The sequence below is a fragment of the Cylas formicarius genome, unplaced genomic scaffold (assembly GCF_029955315.1).
Source record: "Cylas formicarius isolate icCylForm1 unplaced genomic scaffold, icCylForm1.1 PGA_scaffold_10__41_contigs__length_53128322, whole genome shotgun sequence".
Classification (NCBI taxonomy): domain Eukaryota; kingdom Metazoa; phylum Arthropoda; class Insecta; order Coleoptera; family Brentidae; genus Cylas; species Cylas formicarius.
Window position 1 is genome coordinate 3,307,624 of NW_026844214.1, and position 21,873 is coordinate 3,329,496.

The window sequence follows — 21,873 nt, forward strand, 5'->3', positions numbered from 1 at the left end:
AGGGTCGCTGAACACCTGGAGAAGACATTTCAATCATTTCAATGAAGGTCAAAGCGTACTTGATAGGGACAACCTTATCCAAGAAGAAGGTGAAATTAAACTCACCACCTCAAAAGAAATCGCTGCTGAAATTAAAAAAAAAAAACGTTAACCCGACGAAAGCTCCAAGGTCTGATTTAATTACTGGGGAGATTCTAAAAGAGCTTTCTAGAAAAGCTATAGTCAAACTCACCTATCTCATGCCTCATGTAGATTGAAATATGTGCCAAAGCTATGGAAAGTAGCTGAGCTGACTATGATTCCTAAACCTGGAACACTGCTAAATATCGTTTCATCCTACAGACCAATATCTTTGCCACCTGTAGCTTCAAAAGTGCTCGAAATATTATTTATTAAAACGCTGAAACCCATTATACAAGAGAATAACCTAATTTCATTATTAGAAAAAGTCAAGATCAGATCCACTGAATTACAGACCAGATCGAGAAAGTCTCAGAAGAAAGAAAAATTTTCTCTACCAATTTCCTTCATGTCCATCAAGTTTTTGATAGAGTATGGTATGAGGGACTTGAGTATAAGTTAAGAAAACTTTTGCACAAACAATACACCCAATTACTGGAATTAAAGCAGGGGTTCCACAAGGCAGTGTACTGGGACCTGTCCTATACCTGTTATGAAGAAGCAGCGAGAAATCTGCTAATTAAGTTAACGACTGCACAAAATCATACAAATACCATACGCTAATACTGCAAAATATTTAGGTATTACTTTGGACGCTAAGCTGCGCTGGAAGGCCCACGTGAAAAAGAAGAGAGAAACACTTGTTTTAAAATATAAGACAAGGTATTAGCTATTAGGTAGGTATTCCACCCTGTCAGCTTACTATAAACTATTGCTGTAAAAACAGATTCTTAAACCCGTATGGACATATAGCATCCAGCTGTGGGGCTGTACCAACAAGACTAATACTGATATTATCTTGCGCCTCCAGAATGAAATATTAAGCAGCTTCGTCAACGCTCCTTGGTATTTTAGGAACAGTGAGCTCCATAGAGACATGGATGTGGACTGTGAACTGTTAGCCAAACCATTAAAAAATTCGCCACGATTCTGCTTAGGAGACTCAAAAGAACCAAACCCTACGAATTAGTGTGTCAGTGTAAAAGAAGAATAAAATGCTATTAGCGAACACATAATTAAGTGTCTAAGTAATTATAGTCTTAGACTTAGACTTTAGACTTACTTAGACTTTCGGAAACAAAAATCTTTTTTTAAGCGGATTTTCGAATGGAAAAAAAATCGAACCTAGCAAAAGCAATACCGCGATGGGTCATATTAATTGGTTAACGATGTCATAATAAATATGACCCAACACCCCTAGTTTGAAGAAACATTCATAAATTCGTACATTTGCCTAGCTAAGGTTCTAATAACCCAATATTCCGACATCGTTAAACTTCGCCGAGACTGTTCTCTTATTTTATTAAGTCCATTATAGCGGACGAATGCCATTTCGAACTAGCCAGATGCCAACCTATGCAGATTTTACTGCTCCGGTGTCTACGGTTCGCTTACCTTCATAAACTCGACGCTCGACTCTAGAGGGTTATCAAATCTAAATAATAATAGAAAGTTCTCCTCCATCGGTAGTAGCTGAGCTAGCTGAAAACACACAATGTAAATTTAAAATCGAGTTTCTAAGGGATTGTGCCGATTTACGCGATTTCGTTCACGATATCCCTATCGACTACGACGTAGCAGCAAGCTTTATCTAGACATGAGCTTCTTTTTTGCATGAACACACTTTCGTTTCGTTCCGAATGGTTCATTTGATACTCATAATTTTTTGGGGACTATTAAACATAAAAGTAAGCAAAATATTGGTTGGCTAGTTTGTGTTGTATCCCTTTTCAGTTTTAGATTTAATAAATATCTTTTATTTATTAAAAATACGATGAACAAAGGGATATTGTAAACTATAAGAGACAGATTTATTTTAAATTGATACCCTTACGTAGATACAGGGTGAAAAAGGAAAATGTCTATTTTTGAAAAATCACGATATTGTCCTAATTATAGGAGCCGAAACGTTAAAATATTCAGAATATGGGTAAAAGGATACGACGATGCTAAAAATGGTGTAAAAAATTAGGCGTACTGAAATTCTACGTTTTCAAAATCATATTTAACAATGCTTTTCAATCATGCGTAAAACATTAATGTTTGGTCAAGATAAGTCTGAAAAGATAACAGAAGTAAGATTTCAGTAGGCTTTGATATAGCTTCGTAATTTATTTATTTATTTACTTATTTATTTACAATTAGCAATTACAAGACAGGGCATATTAAACATAAGATTACACGTGGTAAGGAATAGACAGGAACTAAAAGACTGTTACAAAATTTTCCACAAAATTTTACACATTTAAGCACTGGCCTTAAAAGACTTGTATGGAGTGTTCTTTTTCGATGTATAGAACTTTAAGTTGCAATAAAACAACGATTGATTATTCCATTGACATGAATTTTATTTGTCCGAAAGATAATCTTGTGGCATTACATTTTAAATCTGATTTCTGGCATATGACCGCCACGGCTGGCGCCGATGTAGTCCAATCTGGACGTCCACTTTTCGATGACTTTTTCCAACATTTGTGGCCGTATATCGGCAATAACATGGCGAATGTTGTCTTCCAAATGGTCAAGCGTTTGTGCCTTATCCGCATAGACCAATGACTTTATATAGCCCCACAGAAAGTAGTCTAGCGGTGTTAAATCACACGATCTTGGAGGCCAATTCACAGGTCCAAAACGTGAAATTAGGCGGTCACCAAACGTGTCTTTCAATAAATCGATTGTGGCACGAGCTGTGTGACATGTCTTGTTGAAACCACATCTCCTGGACATCATGGTTATTCAATTCAGGAATTAAAGAGTTAGTAATCATAGCTCTATACCGATCACCATTCTGGCCATCATCGTTTTTGAAGAAGTACGGACCAATGATTCCACCAGCCCATAAAGTGCACCAAACAGTCAGTTTTTCTGGATGTAACTGTGTTTCGACATATACTTGAGGATTAGCTTCGCCCCAAACGCGGCAGTTTTGTTTGTTGACGTAGCCATTCAACCAGAAGTGCGCTTTATCGCTAAACAAAATTCGCTTATGAAAATCAGGAACAACGGCAATCTCGTTTTGGGCCCATTCGACGAATCTATGCCTTACTGGATGATCGTTTGGCTTCAATTCTTGCACGAGTTGGATTTTGTAAGCACGTAAACCAAGATCCTTTAGCAAAATCTTCCATAAAGTGGATGGACACCGATCTAATTCCTATGCTCGATGGCGGATGGACTCATTCGGGTCTTCCTCAATGCTACGCTCTACAGCACCAATAGCTTCTTCTGTACGCACCGTACGGCGTCTCTGGGGATGCGAGTTATCAATAAGAGTAAACGTGGCGCGAAAACGTTCCATAGTTAATCGAATTAACTGCTCTGATGGACGATTTTGCCTACGATAAAATGGACGTAGTGCGCGATACGTATTCCGCACAGAACCATTATTTTCGAAATAGAATTGCGCTATTTGCAAGCATTGTTCAGGCGTGAGTCTATTCATGATGAATTGAGAATAAATCACTTGACAGCTGTTAAATCGGTCGCCATCTTGAACAGTAATGCCAACTTAAAGTTCTATACATCGAAAAAAAAACACCCATTACAAGAAGGTCACTTAATAAGATTTTTTTTTCAAAGAAACTTCCATAGGCTACTTTAATGCTTTTTACAAACCTTCTGGATTCCTCCTGGGTCGGCTTTTACTGAGTCGAAATTGCTGACGTTTCACCAATCATCCTGTTGCCTTCTTCAGAGCTTCAGAGATTGGCGAAACGTCAGCAATTTCGACTAAGCAAAAACCGACGCAGGAGGAATCCAGAAGTTTTGTAAAACGCGACTCAATAAGATGTTGATAATTTTATAAGGGAAAATTACGTCTGAACAGATTCTGCGTGTTTCAAGCGACCTAAATTTATAGTAGTTTATTTTAATTCGAAAAGTATTATATCTCTAATTAAGGTACGTAAAAAGATTTTTTCGGATATTCTTTATCCGATCTACATACTTGTTATGGATGATGATTTTGATGATTTTATTTTAAATTCGAATGGCTGATTAGTGGTTACTAAAGCCTTTAGTGTTACGTAATACAAAACCAAGATTTCTCAAGCCCTTATTTACATTATTTTCTACATGTGCTTCAAATGTTAACTTAGAGTCTAGTATGATGCCTAAATTTTTAGCTTGAGTAACTGTCTGAAGGTTTATATTGTCTAATTTAATAATTAATAAGTTTTTTTCCTTGTAAACGGTATTATAGTAGATAGTACTAATACTGGACTTCTAAAATGTCATCTGCAAATGAGGCTGCTACTGAATATTGAAAACAGCTTCCAATATCAAATATAAAAATATTGAAAAGTAAGGGACCTAAGTGTGACTTCTGAAGAACTCCAGACGTTACATTAATAAAAAAAGCCTCTTTTCGTCGTTCACAACCATAATTGAAGATAATTAGCTTCTTCTGTGGCATTACCAGACTTCAAGATTGGTACAATTTGTGCTACTTTTCGACGTTTTGGAAATATACCCTGTTTTAAACAGTGCCACAGTTGGACAATATTTTAAAAACTGAATAATTAAATGAAATATTGTTGTTATTGTCAAGAGTCAGTGTCAGTAATAATGTATGCCGATTCACAAATTGTGGACTCTTTAATCGAAAGAACAATATATTTTGGGCATATGGAAATCCAAGGTCAGCTCGTGAGGTGAGGATTTAAGGTTTGCTTTGATTTTTTGGGTACCCACAAAATTGAACCATATTTTTTCGACGATTACCTAAATTCTGAGCGATATTCAAGCCTTGTACCGATAAACGTTACAGAAGATCTTATGAACCATCCAGTAGCAGCTCCGTAAAATATGTTTTTCCAAAAAAGCAGCGCACCACGATACAGTGCCCAGATTATTGCAAACTCTTTAAACGCATAATTTCCCAATAGGTAGATGGGCAACCTGGAACCAGTCAGATGGCCAAACATAGCACGCATTGATTTCGTTATATGTGATCACCTCAATAATCGAGTATACAGCGGATCCTATGGAAAATTTGGAGAATTAAGAGAAACTGTTACAGAAGCTGTTAACGGCATCACTCCGTAAAAGTTAAGACAATCCTCTGTAGCAGTGCTGAGAAGCTTTATGTTATGCGTGAAACAAAGAGGTGGATTATTTCAATACTGTATCTAATTTCATTGTAAAATTCTGTGTATTTTCTTCGTTTTTGTGTGTTAAAGAGGAAAAGGACCTTTGAAGGTATGTTATGTATTATTTTACTGACTTCTTTTCTCGATCCTCTCCCTTCAATTTTATTGACTTCTTTCTTTTCCAATCATTATTTAAATGTGTTTTCAAACTCACAATTTATTAATTTCACACAACTGACACTTGACTGTTGACGATAATTACGAATCACCTGGGATACGCTGGCGCGGCCAACTTGATGGAAAATATACGCAGCGTAAATCCTATTTTTGTTATTTTTCCGAATTTTAAAAAAATGTATAAATTTAAAATGGCGCTTCTTAGAAAAATAAAAGTTGAATTCGGTCGTATTCAACATAGTAGGCCTAATTTTTTTCCGATGCAATTGCTTTTACCCATACCTTGAAAATTTGAACATTTCAGTTCCTATAATAAGGAAAACAATGTGCTATTTCAAAAATGGAGGTTGTCCTTTTTCACCCTGTAACTAGATAAGGGTATCGATTTAATTTAAAAGAAAGCTGGATAATTTTTTGCCATATACATACGCTACTTTTCTTTCATTTAAGCGGCACTGTATCTATTACAGTTTGCAATATAAGTACATAATATTATACTGAGCTCTGTTGTACAGGCAACAGAAAATAATTAAAAAATGTTGCGCATAGAACAGAAGTATCTTTTAATTAAAGATAATATTTAAATCTTAAACTCAGAAGCCGCAACCGCACCTCCCAAGCGAGTCTAAATTCAATCTTATAAATGGTGAAGATGAAAAAAAAATCAGTAAAAATAGATTTTTTAATACAGTTGAAGCAATAAATTATTATAAATTAGATGAAGGGTCTCAATTCAAGAGTCTACAGTTTTCTTTAGGAGATACTGTGAGAATATGCATTATTTAAAGAGAATATGTCAACGTTCTTCAATGTTAAGCACTTATAATGCTTTTTTAAGCCATTAGTGAAGCCTAGAGCTGAGATAATATTTTTCGAGGTTTATAAAAGCATAGATCAAAAACGTCAGCAAAGTACAAACCATATTTTATATACTCGAAACATTTAGTTACAATATTAATATAAATAATAAAAAACAACGGCCTTAAATGGGTACTTAAATTCTGATCTTAGGACGGTGCTGTATGATTCGTTTATTCTCTTCAGTTTTTATTTCTGTGATATCGTGTATGACGACTATTGCTTAACAGCAAAGAATGCGGAGAGAACTGAGAACATTCAAAAATATTGTACAATATTTATCTGGGCTATTAGAAGACGTCGACTAGTTAGCCACAGATTAATAGATATAAACTGGCTTTATACGAAATGCAGACGCAAATTGCACTGTGCATTATTGTATACTTTCATTTAAAAATGGTGAATTTTTTTTATAGAAAAATATGGTTTTGTACTAACGTGCACCATTTGATCATACGATATGAGGGAGTTTGATATCTCCATTACACAGAACAGAAATTTTTGAAAGCTTCTCGTATAATGTATAGCTTATATAACTGTATTCCAGTAAAAAACCTTACACAGCAAGGTTCAAAAGCAGGATCTGTTCTTGTTAAGATAAAGTGCTTCACCTGATGAGATAAACATTTTTTATAGATCTGCCTGACTTTCACAAATATTTTTGTTTTTCTCTTGAGGGACCTTATCTTTTGTTTCTTCTCTAGATTACACTTTCAGTTTACCTTGATATATAATTACTGCCTGGTAATGTGTTGCTACTTACCTGGTTAAGTGGAATACCAACCTTTTTTATTTTTAAAGATAGAGATGAACTTCGCTAGTTCACATATAAATTATCTTATCAAAAGTTTTATTGGCAGTGCATGCATTGGCCTGGGTAGGGGCAATATGCCATTACATTACTGTCAATTGATGTGATTAGAAAAAAAACACGATGCTATTCACTAATATCTAAATAAAAAAGCAACTTTTTCAACCATAAAAAATTAAATTAAAGATATCGAATTTTATTTTGCAATTATTTTGTCGATTTGCAACAAGCGTTTTAACCATTCCTTGCTCTCTATCGAATCACTCACATCACCGATATTGAAAACTTGCTGCCACTGCTACTACGCTTCACTGTAAAATATCAAGTTAAGTGCGCAAAATCCAGCGGAAGTGGGAACGGGGCGGAAGTAAAGTTAAGGGTTGCAAAAAGTTTAGCGTGAATTGCAACCTACGTGTTAGTATTTGCGAAATATGGGTACATATGTATCCAACTTTTGTCGCTCGGAGATAACGAATGTGCTGTTGTACTACTGCCTGAGAGACGTCTATTGCAATTCGAACTTTTATTGTTTTGATCGGCGTAGTTTGTGAAAACTTTTGAGAGGAAACCTACTCTCAGGCTTTGTTTTGTATTTTCATTTCCGACATTAACTTAGCGTTGAACCTCATCAATGATTTTTTATTTTGCCTGTGTACTTTTTCTACTTCGCCCTAACTTCCTGTTAGTTTGTTTACCGACAAAAATGCAGGATTCATGAACGTATGGGACATGCTAATAGATGTAATGCGCGGATGTTTTAGCCAAACATGTACAAATGTACAAGATATTCACAAACTTACAAAATTTTATTTAAACTTCCCAAAAAAAAAAATACCAAAATTATCAGAGAAAAGGAAAAACGGAATATGAATGACCAAAAAAAAAAAAAGTTGATAATCGCAATTGGAAGCGATTGTTGTACATTCAATAATAAAATATTTTTTTCATTTTTGAAAATATTTTTTTCTTAAAGTGGACCCGTTTTTATAAAACTTATAGATTATCTGTGCTTCTTTTAAAAAGTGCTGTCCTGTGGGAAGGTGGAGATATAAATCCTCTGAATCATGATTTTAATAATGAATCTCTATCTGTCTAATTCAATAAGAAATTTTCTTCGTCACAGAATTTAATTTACATCTATTGTACATATTGTAAATAAAATTTCGTATTCTGTGTTTAACTATTTTATCTAGACAATTTTCATGTAATAATTGAAATGATTTTATGATATTCACTTAATAAACGTTTGTGCGGATAAATATTCAGTGGAAGATTAGCTTTCTGTAGATAGCTTTCAATTTGTTTTTTGAATCCTAACTTAGGGTCAAGTACAATATCCGAAGTCGTAATACACTGAAAAAATTCTAATTTTGTGGCATTCAAATTTATATTCACATTCGTCCCTACAGGGTGAATCAACGATAGAGACAAGTTTATTATCTCATTGGTTTCAAAAGTGAGAAAATGGTGATTACAAAAGTTGTAAAGTATACAGGGTTACTGAAAATAGCACGACGAATAATAAATACCCACGCTATTTTTAAAATTGTTTTGAACTCGAGTAGATATTTTTCAAGTTTTTCATTAATAACAGCACATACCTGAACCTTATAGTTTTCCCAATATTTTTCTTAACGAATGCACATAAAAACTAACCAAAAAATGCAAAAAATTACGATAGCGCCATTTTTGAAGATGGATGGATGGAATCGAATTTAAATTAGATGCTACCGGGGTTTCAAATTAAACGAATATATTTGGGTCATTTTAAATTGAAAAATCTGGATTTTCTTAAATGGTACACCATATCAATTATTTACTTTTTCAGAAAAATCTTACAAAAACTTACAACTTTGATTAGGTATGTTATATACCATTTTTTAATACTTTCCGATTTAGCAATTTTATTTGAAAATAACGGCCAAATTTTAAATTCACAGAGAAATCGAATAAGACTAACTACCTATATGCCCTTCTACTTGGATATACATGTTAAGTCTTTTTCGTATATTTCCTTGGACGTTTCATAGCATAAACTGTGTTATTCTAGTGCATGTGCCTGGAATCCTATTTTCCATATCTTTTGGTGTTGTATGGAGATTTTCATAAAGACGAACTTTAACATAACCCCACAAAAATATTTTTAGTGATGATCGATCCAATGAATCCACCTCTACCGATACATATCTGTGAATAATGATTATTTAAAAATTCTCGAATTTCTCGATGGTACGCATTACCATCTCCTGCTCCATCTTGCTCCATCACATTTGTTGGATCGGTTGAATAAGTTGAGGTAAATCATTCTGCAATAACTTTAAAGTGTTTTATTCCACACCACATATTAAGCGACTAATGGCTAGCGTTTCGCACTTCCCGTATCCAGAGTGAGTTGACTCTTAAATAACCCTATTTTGGAGAAAAAATTTGAATCGGCCTCTAGTGCTTCGTTTATAACGATAACCCTTTGTTCAAAATCACTTTTTAGAAGTTCTTGGTGTAGTTCCATATGGTGTTTTCTAGAAGGGGTAATTAACGCTAGGTTGGGATGTATCACATAAGCTAGCTACTTGATGGCTACTGACCTGGGCATTATTATAAACTGGAACTAAAATTTCTAATTCTTTTTCCTCATTAGTAGTATTCCGGCTTACTAATTTCCGTTTTTCATATTTATTACTAAAACTAGCATCAAACCGTTCCATTAAACACTGAAGAAATTGTCTAATTGGTATATGTCTATTAGAGTGCTTTGCATTATAAAGTCTTACTGCCAGCACAGTACTTGGTTGTTACTTAGTTGTTTTTTTTTTAATTTACTGACACCATAATAGATTTTATTTTATGAATTTATATACTCAGTTGTCAGGTAAAATATTGACAGTTATTTTGTCATGGCCAACCAATGTTATAATACCCTTAGACAGAAAGAATGTTTTTTTGTAAGATTGTAAGATCTCAAAAAAAATGCCACTTAAGAAAATCGACGTTTTTCAATTTAAAATATAAAAATATATTCGTTAATTTTGAACACCTTGTAGCATCAATCCAAATTACGTCATCTTTGAATAACGCTAATATTAAATATGAATCTACCTTTAAAAACAGTTGCGTTATCCCAATTTTTTTGCAATTGCGAAAACTCGTTTTTTTTTGGAAGATTAAAAAAAAAACTTATTTGTCACGCTTTTCTTAAAGTGTGCATCCTAATAATCTTTACAATTTTTGTATGTACCATTTTCCCATAAATTTTGAAACGGATGAGTAATGAACGATACTAGTCCACTCACCCCGTACATACGTTTATGAACCCTCCTGCATATAGGAACACCTATTTTCTAGAAAAATTTCTCACCTCACGTATATCTATTTTACCGTCTTGATTGTCGTCATAAGCTTCCATGAAACAAGCCTTTAGCTCCACCAACATATCATCCGATACTGCCTAGAAAAGGAGGACAAAATGGTGATGATTAATACGGAGCCGGAACTGTCTAATATTTTTAATTTATGTTCCAACGCTGGAGCAAGGAAACTGTATGCGCAGAATACGCGATTTTCCTTACCTCCGGTCCTACATCTGTCGCGTTGGCACTGGAGACAAATTCCCTTAGAAATCCATCCAGTTCGGTTCCCTCAATGTACCCGTTTCCTTTAAAAAAATAGTTGAATAATAACATCTATTAACCGAAGCCCATAATTCTTATGTTTCCAAAATTTTGAAAAAATAAATTAGTTTTTTTTTAAAGAAACTTCCATATACTCTCACCCTTGCTCTGATGTCATTGTTTCTTTTGTTTTGTTTATTTTTTTTAATTTTGTATTATTTATGCATAGTTTTAAAGTAAAGGCTATAAATAAAAAAAACATAAATTAAATAGACGTCCACTATTTACAAATCTTCTAGATTTCTCCTGCATCGGTTGTTGAAAAATGGAACTTGCTGACGTTTCATCAATCATCCTGTTGGCTTCTTCAGAGCTTAATATTGGTGAAACGTAAAAACCTGAGTCGCGGTTAAGATTATTTGGTTAGTTATGGATTTTTCAGGTTCTTTTTTAAAGCTATTTAATATTTCTCGTCCGGTCTTTTCTTGATTGGTAGAAGTATTGAACACATGCACGAATTTTAGCTTTATCTAATAAGATTTGATGTCTGGTTTATTGATTGTGTTCAGCAACCGCTGTTGAATTTATTTATCGTAGTCTTAAGGCTTATTCATGTTCTTTGAGCCTAGTTGATAATTTTCGCTCAATATATTCTAGATATTGAGAAATTTTTGAACCAGTGTCAAACCTGTTTTTGACATTATATTTCTTAAGAACATTTGATATGTGGTCAGTGATGTTTTCCATGTAACACAGTTGCAAGTGTGGGGTCACTTTCAGACTCATTTTCTTAGGGGTGTTGTGCTGAAGTATATTTTGTAAAGTAGCGCGGAGCCCTTAATATCCCTAATATGGGAATTATTATAGAGAAGAGCAGAGGAAAGGTGTTTTAATTCTGGGTTCAGTGAGTCGAGTTGAGATAGTTTTGGTTGGTTTTGGTGTTACGGAGTTTAGATGGCTAGGAAAATGTTGGAAGAATATTTAGCAATGGGGTCAAATAGCAAAAGTATCATCGTCTCAAAGGCTTCCATAAATATATTCGCGATGACTGGTGATAATCGAGAGCCCATAGCAGTTCCCGACGTTTGTTCCAAAATTTGACCCAATAAGCTAAGATAAGATAAGCAAAATGTGTTCCAGACAAGCATTTTTCAATGAAAATGTGAATGTGAATTAATGTTAAAGATTGCAGGAACAGGGAATTAAGTAAGGAGGAAATCTGCGTCTGAACTAACTGAACTTTTTGGTGAAAGGAATCATGTGCTAACAATATATCCAAAAGGGTAATCCTGTGAATCTTAGGGTCAGTAGAAAGATATAAATTAATCACTTATCCTAGCCAATACTCATGCCCCTCCTTTAGCTCCGCCCCACTCGAACAGTATATAAGTAGGTACAAAGTAAAATACGAGTCAGTTTGAGTTTACCTCGGAAGAAGCCGACATTGGCGAAACGTCAGCAACTTCGATTTATTCACAACCGACGTAGTACAGGAATCCAGAAGATATATTTACTAGTCGACAGCAATATGGATCTCACCATCCTTATCGTAATGGCTCCAAACTTCCATGAACTGGTTGGCAGACAACTTTTTCAGCTCCCTTGAATTAGGATCCCTGTACTGCCGCATGAAGTTGGTGGCTTTCTCTAAATTTAACTTTTTCTGATGCTCTGCGTTGCTCATTTTCCTGTAATCGAGATAAAAGCGAAATTATTATACTTAACGGTTAATAATTGCACAGTACATTGAAATGGATACTTTCCACTAGATGTAAAATTTTAAAGAAATAATAATATAATAACAACATTAATAGTAAAAGTAGTTACGTGGTTCAGATGATCCATTCCCATTATCCTGTCTGAGAAATGGAATCATTTGCGTATTAATTATATGGTTTTTATTTTTATATATCGAATCCCAAAACGTATTCAACGATGACAGTGAAGGCCTCCGACTCAACGTTTAGTAGGAAATTTCAATTTTTATGCGAGACGTGGCAAGTTGCCACTTAATTAAAATTTACTTTATAAGTATAGGGTAGCACATATATTAATCTTGCGTTATGACAGTTAGCGTAAATGTCAAAAAATGAAGAAAAACGCCTTTGGATACGGAACGTCGAGCATAGATGGCCATTTGTATGTATCGTTGAATTCGTCTTGAAACGCACTCTCCGAATATGTATCAATATACAGGGTGTTCTGTTGAAAATAGGAAAGTTTGTACCTATGCAAAAAAATATATACACCCTTTATACATAAAATTTAAGAAGTTTAAGTCAAAACAAGAAACTTTTGTGTACCAAATCTTTCATAATTTCATGTTATAGTCTAAATCCACAGCTGACGGTAAAGGCAATTGCGAAAACTATATTTCCAACTAAAGCTTTGTCTATAGCGTTTTCTGCAGGCATGGAATACGTTTTGTAAATTCTGGTTGGCAGTCTAAAAATACATAAAAATGACATAATTTTTATTTTAATCCGGCTGATGGCTCCATTTAAATAACAATTGTCCTTACAGCTTAGATTTAACAGGATCATTTGTCACATTGTGCAATAAATTAATTAGCGTGATATGAGTTTGTTGGTTACGGTGGTGATATACCGCCGGAAATGGTCTGAACTGTAATTGACCGCAGGGATGTTCGGCGTATGTAATTAAATTCGGCCAATCTTCGTTAACGTTCCTCTTTCAGTAATTGGCACGTGTCTATCGCCTTTTCACAACGGATTAATAAGTCACCGTTTTGGTCTGGAATATATTCTTCAATTTTGCAACTTATAGTTTTAATACAGGGCGTCCCAATGGAAATTATTTCGATCTATTATAGGAAAGCTATAACTAGTAAATTATATAGTCCAGTCAGAGCAATTGTGCAGGTACGTCATAGAATAACATCTTTATCTAGTTCATTACTAAATTGACATAGAAATTTTGCTTGTCAGCTTTGAAACCGTTGTTTATGGTCATGGTAGCAATGTAGCTAAGACATACGGATCATTTTTGATTATGTCACTGTACGTGACGTAACTGCACAACTGCTCTGACTGCAGTATACTATAATAACGGTTAGAAATTTGAAAATGTGTTATGATACTCGTTTTATTCGTAATATCGATGAGCTCTATTCAGATAATAAATTACTCATTCTATAATAGTAATAATAATGACAAAGAATCGAATAAATATCTTTATTAACCATTCGAGTAAGTGTTAAAAAAAATTAAGTTGTGGATTTGACAGATAAATAAACTCAAAGTAATCTTACTAAGTATTAATCAGCTCTATCCAACGGATTTACTAACCAAAATTTCAAAATAATAATAATGATAATAATATAATTATTATGATAATAATAATAATAATGAAAATAAATAATAATGATAATGATAATAATAAATAATAATGGTAATGATAATAATAAATAAGAATAATAATGATAATAATAATAACAATAATAATTATATTATTATTATTTTATTATTTATTATGTTATTATTGTTTATAAGTATAATAAAAATAATAAAAACATCTATTAAATCTATTGCTGCAGCTGCCAAAATTATAAAATACGTAAAGGGCAAAAAACAACCAGCCTATCACTAAAACTAAAGACAACTGACGACAAAAAATTAGCAGCTGAATTAAAAGGACAGATAAAAGAAGGCAGAAATTGAAAACGGAACAAATTTATCAAGCACCGACAAGACTTTTGGAATACTCGAATTGAGTGGTCAGAATTTAAAATTTCATAGGGACGGAGTCTGGGTAAGAAAACATATTTTTATGACCACGAACCTGGAACACGTCTCTAAAATATTTTAACTTCTTTGGTATTCAGCTGTAGTTTCCAATCGTCAGACAATACGTCTTCAATATTCTCGGCACAGAATACAATGGAAACTGCTTTTGAACAATGAAAGTTAAGAGAACTAACTTTTTCCTAAGAGAACTAACTTTTTCCTTTGGAGGTCTATAAATTTTAAGTATACCATTATTTATTAAGCTAGAGCTATAAGCTACGTCAGTAGGACAGAAACGTTAGGGCATCAGCAAATCGATGATAATCACAATGCTTCAACGATTTTACAATATTTATAGTAAAGATTTGAAATAAAAATAATAGATTATGAATTAGGAATGTGTATATTAGATTAGATACCTTACATTGGATAGACATCTGGTAGCTGCCTGAAGCATCAAACAACCTTTGAACTATAATTTAATATTACAAAACTTCTTTTGGTAACACAGGAATTGAAAAAATAATTTGTACCTTTTTCTAGGATGACTATCAAATTTTCAATATTTGTTCTGTCCTTTTTGAAAGTGAGATCATTTTTCTGATGTCTGTGACTCCCCAATTAATTCCTTCTTCTGTATTGACTAAGTCAAAATGAACCATTCCGGTCAATAATTGCACGTAGCTAATCATTTTGCTAAATTGTCACGCGCAACGCGTAATGATACGAAGCTGCTTTTCAATGAACCTCATTCTCGTAAAATTGATTCCAATGTCATTGTCTGCACATTTAGGTTAAGTTTTGCAGGAAATTGTATTCCGTTGTCCCCGAACAAGGACTCGAGGAAAGCGGGATTAATTCTACTCCCGCCGGAATTAATTTTATTGATTGTCGGTGTTTTCATTTATTTTCTTAATTACTGAGCCCCAAACTCCATATAGAGATTTAAGTTATCACATTTTTCAAACATTTTTGAGCAGTTTTATGATTTTTTCTGATGATTATAGATATACAAACCTATGTTCAGTAAAACGACTCAATAAAATCCCTTTTATGCAGGTAATGGACAAAGAATACTACTTTAAAATGGCGCTTATCCTCAACTGTCATATTGGAGGAGGAAACAAATTTGAAGCCAATACGGAGTCATAATGCTTGCAATGCACATCTTAGCCGTCGAATTTTTCTAATTTGCAATAGGGGTTATATCCTCTATAGTTGGTACGATTTGCGATGGCATGGTCTGTCATAAAATCAAGAGAGAAGATGCGTCATTATTTTACTTGCTGAGGTAGCACCAATTACCGGAAAAAGGCAGTAGTTTCCACTACAAAACATGCCGCATTTTTTAAAATCTGCTGCCGAAACTCGAAAGGCCGTCTTTAATTATTAGGGATAATGCATGATTTCATTCTAGGCTTAGTGACAGTGTACCAAATGCATCGACAAGAAAAGAAAAGAATTGGCTGCGCAGCGGATTAATTAGCCAGAAAAAGATCTAAAATATGAGTTGTTAACAAATGTCAAAAATTACGAAAACAAATTTGCCGTATGCTACACAGGAAATAAGGAAATGACTCATCAAGTTTTAAGATTGCCTCCTTACCATTGTGCCAAATGCCATAGAATTGGTGTGGGCTTAGCGCAAAATATTTAAGTGAAGCAAGGCAAGATGATACTGCAGTAGTATCTGTTTGGAAGGTAGCTCTCCCGGCACTGACCAAAGAATACTCGTAACCACCACTTGTTAGTTTCAAAAATCGATGAAATCGAATTTTTCGAACGTATCGACGAAAACAATTTTTTTTTATGTTCGTTCTCCGTTATCGTCTTTTGGTTTTTCCTGAATAACTTTCGAACCGTTGGAGCTACAAAATTAAAAATTGCCTCCTTGTTAAACCTCCACGAGGTACATAAGCTTGTTAGAAATGGCACTGATCCGACGCCGGTATTTATTTTTTTTTTATTTTCGAATGTTTTTAGGTAACACGATAACTGTTCGAAATTTGAAGCAATCGACTTTATCTTTGGCACATATATGCAGCATTGCCTCGTGACGGAACCTATTGAAAATGGGGGGGCTGGGGGGTCGGCATATATTCTAAAAAAATTAAAAATCACGTGTGCAATGTTCTATAAAAATCACCATTTCTCAAAAACCGTTTACGAGACCAAAACAATTCTTGAACCGGACTTTTATTCTTGACAATTTTTCAAAAATATACAGGGTTCAAAAAAACTGAAAAATGGGTTCTCCTATTATTGAAAATTGGTTATAACTGAAAGACTACGATTCAGATCTCAATTTCTTTTATATCGTGATATAGCAGATATAGCATAGACAGTAAAAATTTTTGTATTTAAGGTTTTAACCTATTGTACAGGGTGTTCCCGATATTCCGTGCTAAATGAGAAATGTGTTAAGCATCCTAAATTCGCAGATATCAAATTCAAATTTAGCAGAGAAGTAAAACTCCGTGTCGGAGTTTTTTTTTTGGTAATTTTAGCTTCCAGAAAAATATGTTTTCCGCCATAATCGTTCACCCGATCGGCAGACGCGGAAGATCCAATGCAATTACATTTATGTCAGGTATTTTTTAGATTATATACGGGGTTTTTAAAATATAGGCAAAATTCTAAAAGGCCTACAAAATTGTTCTTTTACAGAGTTAATTATTAGCCGCAAATCAAAAATCGTAAAAAATATTGGTCCAAACAGTGTCATAGGCCGCATCAAGAGCTTCAATTTTTGTATTTGCGGTTTTTGTCTGTCACGTACGTTGCTTTGAAAAAATCCATATTAAAATCGCTATTTCTGGGGCTGTCAAGACGCGATGACGTCATTGATTATTAAGGCGCACTGCATGGTTTCGGAAAAAACCTATTTTCTCGAAAACCATGTACTATTTTCAAAAAATTCTTGGACCAGGAAACGTGGAAGATCTGGGGCTATAACCTCTATTTCGAACATTGTTTGAATTGTTTACAGGCTGTGTCGTTTATGGGCAAAAAATCTAAAAGATCCTAAAAATTTCCGTTTTTATGGGTAAATTATTGACGATAAATCAAAAATCGTTAAAGATGGGATAATTTTATTTTAACAGTATCCTAAACTGTGTCGAGAGAGAGGTTCACGTTTCGTCAATTATACAGGGAGTGAGATATTTGAAAAAATATCTTATTACAAAACTTCTGGATTCCTCCTGCGTCGGTTTTTGGTGAGTCGAACTTGCTGACGTTTCGCTAATCATCCTGTTGGCTCCTTCAGAGCTTGACTGAAACTGGACGTCTGAAACTGAAACGTCAGCAAGTTCGACTCACCAAAAACCGACGCAGGAGGAATCCAGAAGTTTTGTAAAAAGTATTACAGTAGCCTGTGGAATTTTCTTTGAAAAAAAAAATTGAAACAATATTATTCGACAACGCTATTATTTGTGCAATTTTTCATATTTACCGATGTTTACTGTAACTTTGAAGTTCGACGAGATGTGAAGGACACTTTATACAGGGTGCATGCACAATTAAATTACACCTATTTTGCCAAAGTTCCATAGTGGTCCGCAGGAGCACAACAGAAAAACAATGCGTCCCTTTACTACACGAATCCGCGAAGTTCTTTCCTTTTATCATAAAAAGTTGTTTCGCGGTAGGCGCTACGAACTTACCCCGCCCAGCGACGATTTTTCGAAAGAAAATCTTGTTATTAATGTTAATTAGCCGAATGATCATTTTCTTGTAGTAGCAGCTCAAATTGGGGTTATGATGATGAAGATACTTCATCGTAAATATAAACTAAATATCGTTTACTTGGAAAATTATATTTTTGATTGTTTTAATTTTTATTTTACACAGTTTTCGGACAATAGTTTTTTTTAACAAATTATCATAATTTTTCCATGTAGATTCACCTACTTAAAAATTCGCATATCATTAAGGAACACCCTGGCCTATTATCACACTGGAATTACATGAATCTATTCCTGAATATGGGCCTACCAGTTAAATTAATTAATGCCAAGTACAATTGATTCTGTCTCTCTTACTCTCAATTAATATAATCGTGATCGTTATTGACGACCGTCTGGCATTAATCAGATAGTCATTTAGGGCGGAACAACATCGGTTGAAGTATAGGATTTTATTCCGTCTGGCATTTTATCGCCGACTATGCCATCACAAGTCTTACCGACTATAGTGACTCTATTACGAACCCGTATATAATTTCCCATTTATATATAGAATCTAGATAAAGATTTCTATATAACATTCACGACTAATTCAAAATAACAAATATGAGTTTTTAATTAAACGAACGATATACAAACATCTACATCGTATTTAGCATCAACAAATTTTGCAAATAATGATGGCGCCACAGCTTTGGTTAGAACGTTTAATCGCCATCCACGAATCGAGGTTCTGGCCGAATTAGTTGTTATGCAAGACCACAAGCAAATCCAATTATTCCCCCTACTTATTCCGACCCGTTGCCTTTGACAGGGAAGACGAGTTTTCCTTAGCTCCCGCTTAATTTTCTAAACAATTATTACCCGAAAGGCTGTAGCGTTCCAAGTAGACATTTACTCTGCAAATTACCCTAGATGTATGTTAAATTAGTGCCAGCAGTAATTTAAACGTTTTGATTTAGCATTAATGAATTTTAAATGAATGAACCCAGCATAGATTTCGCGATGCCTTTCGACAAACAAAAATTCGTCTTATTTCAGAAAAAAAAATCAGCTTTAAGTTATAAGTTCATGCATAAGCACGAAACAATCACTACCAAAACCACCAAAATTTTTGTTAACCTTGTTGAGCTCGCTGTAATTATTTTTTTTAAAGAATACTTTAAAAACATCACCACTTTGCACTTTGTTTTCTGGGCTATCCCCATTACAGAAACAAAGCAGAATATTTTCCGAAAATCCAGCCACATGAAAAGAAAATATAAATTGGAGGTTAGAAAATGTGAATAAACCTCGCTTAGCCATTATAGTCGACCAAATTGTGCCCACCCTTGCGATCCATGAGCTGATTAGTTAAATTTTGGGGCGTTAGTGTCCTCAGAGATCGTTTCAGCACAACCAGACAAATCAGACTTGAGTGGAGGGTAGTTGTTAGAGACAGAGAACTTGCTAATCAAGCAGGAAGCATATTAGTTCTAGTTTTTTTAGACAATCCTAGATTAATAACGTATTAAAACCTGCCGCGTCACCTTGATTTCAACAGCTGTAAGATTTCCTTTGTTAGCAACACACCATTCTCATGGTTTGAAATGTGAAAGTCTTATTCCCTACTCGCCGCGGAAATAGGACATTTGCTAGTTTTGCTGGAGATATCTGAACTAAAAGGTGTCAAATCTTTGAACTAAACCTCGAAACTTTTATTGACTTGCAATAGAAGTTTTATATAGATTTTAGAAATAAGTTATAGATAGAACCAATATTAAGTGGCCATTAATATACCCGAATTTTGTAATATTTAAACTTACATCATCATACTGTTGGCTTGTAACCTTCTTCTGAAACTGATTCCTATGAGGGGCATGACTGGTGAAAGGTAAAGATCTGAGTGGCGGTTAAAATTGTTTGGTTGTTTAGAGATTTCTATGGATTCGCTTTGGTAGAAGCGAATTCAGTTCAGTTTTGTGGAATAAGATTTGTTGTCCGCTTTCATGATTTTGTTTGGCAACTGCTGATGAGTTTACTTGTAGCCTTAAGACTACAAATAAACTCTTCCATGTTCTTATAACCTAGTTGATATTTTTCATCCTATTTCTTTTTCTAATATCGAGGATGTTGAGAGATTGTTGCACAATATAATATATCATTTTCTATGGAAGTTTGCGGTCGATTAGAAACTAATAACAATAGAAAAGGTAGGCCATGATTTATCTGTCATCCTTTGCCATCTAAAGAGGACTCTGACTTTAACATTCACTAATTTAAAGTAGTAAAGTTGTATTTTAGTGAGTAGTACGTTTTCTCTCAATAAAATCATAAATGTATTCAAGTCAGCAACTTCTTAAGTGGGCAGTAAGACAAAAATGGTTCAATATCTTTACCTCCTAGATACTCTGACCTTTCGCCCTTGGATTTCTTCCCATGCGCATCACACAAAAAATGAGATCTATGAATTTTTTGATCCTCCCGAGGAAACGTTGAGACAAAGAGTTTTGGACACAATTAGAAACATTAACGCAAATACACTTGCTAAAGTTGTACGAAAAACAAATGCCACAAACTTCTCGATGCAAATGGACGTCATGTTGCAAATTTGTGTAATAATGTAATTAGATTTTACATTAGATAACTTGTAAATTGTTTTTGTCGCCATTTTATTTTTTGAGTTTTTTTCGAACTTGTAGGTTGTTCAAGGGTTAGTTAAACTAACGAATACATTTCTGACTTTTAATTAAAAAATATTAATTGGTGATTTGCATAAAACATTTAACTTGTTCATGTTAATGTTCTATTGGAAATTTTTGTGTTACTTATTAGTGTTATTGCTAAAAAAATCACGGCCTACTTATAAATTCAGAAGCGTGATTAATCTTTTGAACAATTGTTACATACAGTTACTAAAAATTTCTTCCAACATATTAACGTAACCCTTTCCCCGTGGTCTGCATTGAACATATATTGGATATGAAGGGTAGTAGCCTGAATCGGTTGTCACTTCTTATACTGGATTTTTAATATCTATGTCTCTGCCGAACTTACTATGTGACTATGTGATTCCCAGTATACTTGTGTAAATGACCAACTCGCTTTGTTTGAACATGTCATTGATTATTATTCACCTTTATCACCACTACTTCCCAGAACATTAATAAGTGTACATTTCTAGGCGCTGCAATTCCTGTCAGCCAGTGTATATTATTATTTGTTTATATCATTGGCGTATGGGCGGTGATGACTCAGACTGTCGCTTTACAATGGTTTCGAAATCGTTTCCACGGTACAAAATCCCAATAAAAGAGTGTAATTAACCGAACGGGAACTGTGGATTGCGTAATATTTTCCTTGACTTGATACAATTGTTTCTATTATACATTCATCTGGTAACTTGTAAACATTTTACATAATTGAATTAATGCGGAACGGGTAATTTTTGCGTTGGCATTAAATGCCGCAAATTCTAGAAACTGCGACAGCGAATGTCCTCAAAACAAAAGAAATATCTATATTCGGCCAGTTTTTACCAAATAGTTGGGATAGGTCAACACATGTCAAGGTAGTAATACTCCGTATATTGTTAAAGTCGTAAATCGCCCAATATCCTCTGAGTGAGTTCAATTTATTTTTTTAACTTTTTAAATGGCTGTAACTTTTTTGTTTCCAGAGTATCCAGGTAAACAAAAAAAAAACAATATGTATGGTTAGTAGCCAAGACGTATAAAA

General features: G+C 34.1%; 1 protein-coding gene across 1 annotated transcript in view; it reads right to left on the reverse strand.

Moving 5' to 3' along the window:
* LOC132699254 (calbindin-32) overlaps positions 1–21,873 on the reverse strand; it is a 369,234-nt gene that overhangs the window by 44,265 nt on the left and 303,096 nt on the right. The window contains exons 4-7 of the mRNA XM_060665886.1: positions 12,264–12,412; positions 10,683–10,768; positions 10,472–10,561; positions 1,576–1,662 (exon numbers count right to left, since the gene is read on the reverse strand). Of these exons, the coding sequence (XP_060521869.1) occupies positions 1,576–1,662; positions 10,472–10,561; positions 10,683–10,768; positions 12,264–12,408 (408 nt within the window). The 5' untranslated portion in view covers positions 12,409–12,412. The remainder of the gene's footprint in view (positions 1–1,575; positions 1,663–10,471; positions 10,562–10,682; positions 10,769–12,263; positions 12,413–21,873) is intronic.